General features: G+C 33.3%; 2 protein-coding genes across 4 annotated transcripts; one reads left to right on the top strand and one right to left on the bottom strand.

Moving 5' to 3' along the window:
- Window positions 1-669: 669 nt before the first annotated feature.
- Window positions 670-4,527, top strand: LOC109532799 (serine/threonine-protein kinase ULK3). Of its 3 annotated transcripts, none has more exons than XM_019897862.2 (8): window positions 670-777; window positions 831-852; window positions 940-1,065; window positions 1,119-1,267; window positions 2,765-2,992; window positions 3,049-3,274; window positions 3,330-3,842; window positions 4,044-4,527. In XM_019897862.2, exons 3-8 carry the CDS (start codon window positions 940-942, stop codon window positions 4,122-4,124), a joined length of 1,323 nt encoding a protein of 440 aa, XP_019753421.2. In that variant the 5' UTR covers window positions 670-777; window positions 831-852; the 3' UTR covers window positions 4,125-4,527. The 3 variants fall into 3 exon arrangements, with proteins under 3 accessions (XP_019753421.2, XP_019753420.2, XP_019753419.2); XM_019897861.2 differs by having other exon boundaries at window positions 831-856; XM_019897860.2 differs by having other exon boundaries at window positions 670-852.
- A 559-nt stretch (window positions 4,528-5,086) lies between these two features.
- Window positions 5,087-8,567, bottom strand: LOC109532801 (polycomb group RING finger protein 3). Its single transcript, XM_019897864.2, has 3 exons — window positions 8,309-8,567; window positions 8,096-8,248; window positions 5,087-7,865 (listed from the first exon to the last, which is right to left on the bottom strand). The coding sequence occupies exons 1-3, from the start codon at window positions 8,418-8,420 to the stop codon at window positions 7,453-7,455; spliced, it is 678 nt and encodes a 225-aa protein (XP_019753423.1). The 5' UTR covers window positions 8,421-8,567; the 3' UTR covers window positions 5,087-7,452.
- Between the last annotated feature and the right edge of the window lie 392 nt (window positions 8,568-8,959).

The following is an 8,959-nucleotide window of genomic DNA, read 5'->3' as shown; positions in this document are numbered from 1 at the left end:
GTTGGCAATTTCTCAAGATTTTCCGCTTTCGCTCAAAAATTATGAAAAATAAACACGCAGCTTTCAGGCCCAAAATTTGCAAACAATTTTTGAAATCAACAAAAAATTTTCAACAGCAGATTAAAATTAATATTTATATATAAGTATTAAAATTTTATTTTCGTCGAAATACAAGAATTTAATAATAATTCTCGCAATTAATGTGTGTCAATATTGATTAAACGTTTTTTCCAATATTAGAAAAAACGCGTTTTTACGCAGAAGTTGTGCGACTGCTGCGCTTCAGAACTCGATGGCCGGCGCATAATAGGTCTTTGGACTTTTTAACGGCCATTATGAAAGACGGTGACATTTATTGCCGTCATTTTTAGCAGGGTTATTTAGTAGTTTTCATCGTGCTGGTGAATAATTCAGCGAAAAATCGTTCAATTTGTTATCAATTTTGCGATATATTTATTGCCGATTTAGGAAAAAGGTATGTAGAAGTCAAAATTTATTCGTTTAATTAAAACTTTATGTGTTATTTGTATATGCGACAAGGTATGTGCTTGGGGCCCCAGAGAACCAATTTTATACATTTTTTTTCCAATTTATATTTAAATACATTATTCAAAATTAAACCGCGATTGCGCTGAAGCAACGGATTTACCATTTTTCAGAATCTTTTTGCGCAAGTGCAGTTATGAAATAAAATTTAATAAATCCAAACATAACCTCAAAGGGGTCCTCTAGTTCTTGGGCATAATTTTACTTAATAAATGAGTATAGAAACAACTTGTAAGTCTTTTAGGGACCCCCGAGTCAAACCCCTTAAACATCCTTGGTTTAAGCTTGGGATGTGCCACCAATTCTGTAGGTAATTGCAAGCAACTCGCTCAATTTGCCCCTTTTTCTTAAGCCTTTCTCGAATAGATAGTACAATTCTTTGTTCTTATTTAGATGTCTGAGGAGCCGGGGACATCAGATTCTACACGCCATATCATCGACGACCATTTCACTCGCTTTAAGCTGGATTTCAGGGTCGGCCAGGGAACGTTTTCTAATGTGTACAAAGCAATCGACACTGTAAGAGCATTTGAACTGCTTAGCGTTATAATATCTAAAACAATGCATTTCAGAAAACCAACGAAGTCTTAGCTCTGAAATGCTTCATTCAGGAGATGAAGAACGTGAAAAGATACCATTTTGCTGCCAGAGAAATCGCTTTTATGAAGATACTGGAACATCCCAACATTGTGCAGCTTAAATCGTTTGAAGTCAATGTGGAGTAAGTATGAACCTTTTTTGTCATCCTGCAATGGATGGAACACTTAACATTAAACACAAAACACTCCAAGGGCGGATCTAGCGTTGAAACTAGGAGGACCAAGTTGTTGCGATTTAGTGAGGACAGGTTTCAATTCAATTAAAACCCCTTAAAAAGAAATTGACTTGTCGAATGAATTAAGTTTCTCTGAAGGCAGGCGATCCTCTAGGTCATTTTTTAGTTAGTTAGTTATTGGCTCTATGTGTTGGGCTGAACTAGAATAACGGCGAATTTAATTTCCGCATATAGTTGCTCAGCTACCACTTTTGCATCTTCAAAAATCTGTTGGGAAACTATTTTTGAGCAACTTTTGAACAAAACCTGTCCTAGATTCATTCGAAGGTAAATCCGTCTCGAGTCAACATTAATTGATTATAACTTTGAATACAGTTCAAATTCGTTTAAATTCAAGAACTGCCTTCTACTCTAGGTAACTACGTGGAATTGTTGTCAACAGTAAGTATAAAATATATCCGTTACCCTTTAGTAATGCACCGTATACCCTGATTGAGTTTTGCCACTTTAATTCAAAATTAAGTGTTAATTGGTTCCAATCTACCAAAACGCGCATCACAAAGCGGTGTAAAATAAAGCTTCGACAACGTGATGAAACTCAATAACCGTATTGTGCCTGTGGACGGTTCCAAGACCAAAGGATATTTAAGTTGTCCCATCTTAAAATGCCTAAATTATGACCCACTTTTCATACGACTAATAGTATTTGATAAGTTAAAGCAGAACTAAGTTTCTTTGACCCGGATAGTGTCGCGAATATTCTTGCTTTAACAGCCTTTTTAAACGGACTAGCTGATAAGCCGTAAATATCTACTTTATTACGACAGTAATTCAAAATATGGATTGCCCGAAACCGTCGCGTTTTAATTTAGAAATAAGTGGACGGCGTGCAAAGTAAAGTGATGGACTTCTTCGCGTTTTACAGCAAAGGAAAGTGAATAATACCTGGATGTATATCTTCAAATGAAACACTCTGTTAATCTACTGATGTAATTGTTCGACAACCACTGAAAAGCTGCTGCGAGGAATCGGTCACAACTTAAATTCATGAACTGATATAATTTTTGTAAGTATAAAATGTATTATATGTCTATGTAATATATTAGTATAGTATACTCATTAAATATTTTTAAAATTTTTTAATTTTTTTTATTTGTTCCGTTTTTGACCCGAACTTCGATAGGTCTACTGTACTTATTTATTATTTTCAAGAACACACCCTGTTTATTTTTATTATCAAGCTGTATACGTATATTGTGGTAAATAATTTTTGTCAAATTTACCACGCTTACACCTAAAATGATGAAAAATTATGTTTATAGTATATTTATGATCCAAAATAGTGGATCATGTATTGTAGGGATTTTTATTCAGAGTACCACAAGAGATGTATTTATATGTCGACACCAAATAAAAGGCAAATTTTGCATATTCAAGTTTTAGATTTGTGTTCATTGGAACAGAGTTCGCATCCTTTGGATGTCTATTTCGGTTTTTGGCAAAGCAGAAACCCCTGCCTGAGAAATTCATTCAAGACGTGATGAAACAGTCTGTTTCTGCTCTTGACTACATGCATAACTTGGGCGTTTTTCACGGAGACATCAAGCCGCACAACATATTATGTTCCGGTATGAACAATTTCACCCCCATCGTGAAAATATGCGACTTCGGGTTTGTGCCAGATTTTTTACATTAGTGTCAATTTTCAACTAACTTTTATCCTTTAGACTATCAGAAATTAAACTAAAAGGAAAATGCATGACGTTCTATTCGGGCTCTTATTTGTTCATGGCGCCTGAGGTTTATTTGAAGCAAAATGTTGATGTAACTTGCGACTTATGGTCGTTGGGAGTCGTTATGTACAACATGATGTTCTGTCGCAATCTGTTCAATGTGGATGAAGATGAAGTTCAGAAGACAATCCGCCTCGTGAGATGTCAGACTGTTCCAAATGTAACAAGGTTTCCTCTAACAGCATTAAGTAGAGTAGCAAAATCTGCCTTTTTAGTATGATGGGAGCGAAATATATTCAGCAAACTGCAACGACTTACTCAGACGCCTACTAATATATGATAAAACGGTCCGAATTCAGGGCGCAACGTTGAGAGCCCATCCTTTCTTACGATTGGAAGCACCCAAGACCTACGAAGACGGCTACTTTCTGGAGCGAGCGCAATCACACATCGCTTCTGCTACAAATCATGCCAGTAATAAGAAGATCGCTGACGCTCTTGTAGATGGACTTCAAGCCCAGCTTGAACTAAAGATACACTACAATTTACTGCGAGATGAGGGCCAACGAAATTACCTTGTGCAAAAATTGGAGCAGTTTCAAAACTTTATCTACGACGTGGAGAGTAAATTAAGTTCAACTCCCGAATTAACTCGTGAAGCTATGGAGAAAGGAGTGACTGATGCCGAGTTTAAAACATATCTTGCATCAACTCCCAAAATGCTTCAAGGATTCGATATTGGACTGCGCGCGGAAATGTTTCAAATGGAGCACAAATATGCAAAAATGGTATGCATCGATATCTCCACATTCTTCAAGTACGTGCAGAAATGGCATATATTTAGTCAATTCGTACTCCAATATTATTATTGCTTCACTTAAACTAACGGCTGGTACATAACAAGTTTGCCTCTATTTCTGCACGTGCTTCTTAAAAATTATGTATAATTTGCAAAACATTTTACACTACTTCAAAGTTCTTGTTTTCAGTTATTGCAGTGGATTGAAGCAATCGAAGCTTTGACCGCAGCAGTGGATGGAGGCGGAAGCAGCCACCCGGTAAGAAATTAAAGAAACAAGACTGATGATACTAGTTTCTTTGTTTAATATTTAGTCGCGTTTCTATCTAACTGGTTTGCCAAAAAGATTTAAAATTTTGTCAAAATTTCCCACTTCCGTATTTTAACAATGAAGCTATTAACATATGTTTCACACCTTTGTTATAATTTCATTACATTTAAAAAGAGATATGACACAGTTAGATGGTTCGTTATGCGAGATTATATGATAGCTACCTGAATTGTTCCTGATGAAAAAAATAGTGTTATTGTTGTATCCACTGGATTCTTAAACAGACTTGCATCTTATTGCCATAGCAGGGAGTTTAGTTGATATTTTAGTATATAAGGTTGTTTTGTACATTTCTTGTAATCATTTACAGCTTCGTTGATAATAAAACTACTAAGAATTAAAATTGACGTTTCTTTTTATTGTATGATTGCACCTAATATAGTAGCAACCAAGTAGAGTAAATCAGCCCATTGAAATATGTCTATGGCCAATTTCTTCCGAATATTAGGCAGTTCTGATGGTAATGAGAGCGAATTTAAATTTTTCATTTCACCAGTTAATTTAAAAATATATAATTGTTGGTTTGTCATCAAGACCCTATGCAATGGGTAAAGTTATGGGCTTATTTGTTTCAGTTGAACTCGTTGAATCCTTGCGTTTATGTCGACTTGCTTTAACATGAACTCGTTGAATATATTTCCATATTATTTATGTCATTTTATTTTACTATTAAAAAATAATTACTTTTTCAGTAACATGTAAAATTGGATTGATTCTCTGAAAAACTTTAATTAAATTGAGCATTAAAAACCTTGCTTAAAGCATTCATCACAGGACAAATCCCTTAAATTCCTTTTGCTTATTTGCCCATTGTCTCAATGTTTTTTCAACCCCAAATCAATTTTTCTTCCTACTTACTCGCCCCTTATATATTTCCTATGACTATATAGTAGAAACAGTGATTCTGTCTTTCATAAAAATTTTATTACTGATATTAACAAAGTCACACCACAGTTATTGCAAAAAATATAGCACTTATACCGTTTAATTTATAAAAAATGATAATATATTCCTTATAAAATACTTATCGCTACAATAAACCTACAATGCGAGTCAAAAATGAATTGAATAAATGTTTAAAAAAATATCACAGGATCCTATAAAATAAAAATGACAAATTGTTACATTTACTCTGCGTATTTAAAAATCGAAAATTTGCTTTACTTACAAAAGAGCATTAGCACGAATAAATAGATGTGCCACAGTTTTCAAGATATTCCACAATTGGCGCTGTTACGTTTGTTTTGATGTATATCTATAAATTTATTGTCGAAGGAGTGGATGCAATCGGTTTAAAATTAAATTAATTGTCTCGAAGGTTTCACATTAAATTTTTACAATACCGAAGAAAAGTTCGGAGGATTGGCTAATTTAGAATATTACTGCTGAATTTCAAAAAAAAAATCTAAAAAAACTGGTGCAAACTTAATAAATAAAAATGTATTTGCGTAAATAGAATGCATAATAAGGTATCATTGATCAATTCCTTGATGAAAGTATCCCATAACAAATAACTATAAATATGTTTTTTGCAGATTTAGAAATATTCAGGAGCAAATGTAACTGTTGTAGTTATTAAGAGCAACTCGGGCGTATTAGCATTCATTCATATTAAACATTGTCGAAGTCCCTGAAGTAAGATAATTAATATGTTGCTTGATAAAAGAACGATTTGGGGCACTAGACCTGTACTGGGTACAATAATATTTTACGTTGCGATCTTCACATTATGTAATGCAACCAAACCGATTATTCAGTTGTTCTGGTGAATTTTAAATACATATACACTTTATATCTTACTCCCATAATAAATTTTAAGATTTGAATATTTTCAACTATATAACTATGTAATTAGTGCAAAAGTAACATATGTTCTTATACCAGATAATTTGAACTAAGATAATTAATTACAGTAAGTATGTACATTTACTTTACTAGTCATTGGCGATACACTAACAAATATATCGCATAATTTATTAGTCTTTTTTTCCTTAACACTTTTTGTGCTTTTTTGCTGCTGGGTACTGTAAGTTCGATTTATTTTATCCAAAATGATGTATGTAATTATTATTGACTAGCTCTATTTGCGATAGCAAATTTCAACACTTCAGTTAAAATTATTACTTTAGTCAATAGTCAAGTTTACTGCAAGTAAAAATATATCAATTGAGTGCTTTTCGCATAGTAAAACGACATAATGAAATTGGAGATCGGAAAGTCCCCAAGGGAGGCCGTAAAACACATTTGAGATTGCAATATTTGCGATCGTGTAAGTATTAATAAAAAAAATGTGTTTATGCCGAAGAAACACGAATAATATTAAGGAATACTGATCGAAGTGGTTGAGAATACCAAAGATCTGGAGAGAGTTTGCAATATTTAATCTTACAAAACATTAACTTTGGGGACGGTTTTACGGTTTGGGATGGCATCAATTCCAAGAGTTATACGAAGGTTTCTGAGGTAAATTTAAGAATGCATGCTGACTAGTTGTAAAAACGATGCTCAGGAAGCTTTCAATAAGAATTCATTCAGATCAGGAACTGAAAAGAGAGACTCAAGTTCACTATTATATTGTCGCTATTGTTACTCTTTATGCATAGGCAACGTACGCAAAATACTGCGGAACCAGCACCCAAAGTATTTAAGGAAAAAATGATAAAAATAAAATATGTTATATTTTTGTTCGTGAGTACAATTTCTCCTTAATAATATCAAACACCCAAATCAGAATTTTATGAGCACACTGCCTTAAACAGAACAATTCAGAAAAGTTTCTAATACACTGCTGAATAGAAGCATGTGATTTTTGAATTTAACTGAGTTACATAAGAATTTTGAAGAATTTTTTATGTAGTTTCATTTTTAAATAACTCGCAGAAATGAAGTATATGTATTTCCGAATCACCCTACATATAATAATTGCATGATATATTCGTAAAAAAATACAGTACTTACCTTTTTGATAGTACTTACTAGACAAGTACCTTACTCTACAGCTTCTTATTATATGATCGAATTTATAGGTATTAGTAAGTTCAAGAACCAATAACCGCAAACGTGCAATTACTGGTTATAATTGGCTCTTTGTCTGGACGGATGATGTTATGAGTAAATTTTGTCAACCTATTAGGGTATTAGGTAATTAGTACAAAAATAATATGCACTGTAAGAAAAATTTAATAAATAAATATTTCTCCCCTTTTAGGGTTTTCAACATTTCGAATTTTAAAAATACTTGACCCTTTTTAAATCAAAGTAACCAATTTTAAATATCAATTCGCGGTCTATACTGTAAAGTTAAGGGCGGGTTTTGAAACCTCCATCTCGTTACGTAAACAAATTTTAAAGTATGGTCTTTCCCCAAAAGTTCATCATTGCAAAGAATATCAATATCTCTATATTTTTCCATGCCATTTAGTACTTTCATGGCAACAAATTTCTTCAAATGAAGAATAGTTGCTTGAGCAGAACACCGAATAAATCGCCTTTTCAGAGTCTTTAGGCTTGAGCTAATACATTCCAAGCACACGTTAACTTGCTCATCTTGCCTGTGGTAATCTGATTCTGCATGAGGGTCTGGTTCATGGTCTCCATTGCTTTCACCATTTGTAAGGGGTATATCTTTGGGATTTGGTAGCCTTCTTGCTTTGTAAAACTCTCTTTCACTTTCTATTTCATCTATAAATAATAAATAATATAAATTATAACAACAACTTACCATGCTTGTTTATAATAATTTATGACAAAAACCCAAATTACAGAAGTTAAACATGTTTATTAAGCAAAAACATTGCTTCTAAAGTGTGTCTGAATATCTTGGTGAGAATTGATCAAGAACCTTTTTGATACTCTCTACCTTGTGGTGGGGGCCACTTAAGCAACATAATGAATACAAAGTGACTACTTACTTTTCTGTAGATCTGGGACTAGCTTGTAAACAATATCTTGCATTGTCCGATCAAAGCTAATGTATTGAAGTGGATGTGATTGATGTATGACTATTTTGCATGTTGGACAAGTGTTGTTTTCCTCCAGATGCTTCACCAGACAGCTTTTACAAACTGAAATCAAAACAGATAGATGAAGGTACATTGAATCTTTCGATAAAAGTTTCTACTCACAAGTATGCAAGCACTCCGTTACCGTGGTTGCATCTATCAGATAGCCCCTACAAATTTTGCATGTTATGTGATTATTTAGGGTTTTTAACTTAATTTTTCTTTCCATCATCATAATATACGGGAAATCATAATTAAAACACTTGAAACGAAACCCATAAATGTTTAAAACAAAAAACCATAACCCTAGTTTTTTATTTTTATTTCATCAACAGACAGCAACAGGAAATGCTTGGATGCCAGACTTCTCTACGTCTGTCGTTAGTGTCGTTCAAAATCATCCAATTATATGTGACTCAGGGTTGCCGGGTCGAGAATTACGAAAGTGGTATAATAGACATAAAAAAACTGAATATTTAAAAATAAAAGCTTAGTTAATGAAATGTTTGGAAATTTCCGTTTCAAATATTAAAAAGTTTGCCTTAAATAATTGTTAAGATCAGGGGCTCTTCTACCGCTTTTAGCTCGCGATATTAAAAGAGCATCGGTAGTTTATCCCATTTTCTTTTTAAAAACTTTCACCTTCACGCAGAAACGCACTTTCTATTAAAAAAATTTAACGCCGTTTGAGCCTACTTGGAATTTTTTGAAAATGAAAATATTCTTGCCGAAATAATGCAAATACACAAAACAAACGTCGTTGAATGATTTGTT

The sequence above is a fragment of the Dendroctonus ponderosae genome, unplaced genomic scaffold, assembly GCF_020466585.1.
Source record: "Dendroctonus ponderosae isolate FM_Combo_2020 unplaced genomic scaffold, Dpon_F_20191213v2 Dpon_F_20191213_1, whole genome shotgun sequence".
NCBI classification, from domain to species: Eukaryota; Metazoa; Arthropoda; class Insecta; order Coleoptera; family Curculionidae; genus Dendroctonus; species Dendroctonus ponderosae.
Note: the sequence above shows the minus strand (reverse complement) of the source record. Positions and strands in the feature narration are given on the sequence as shown.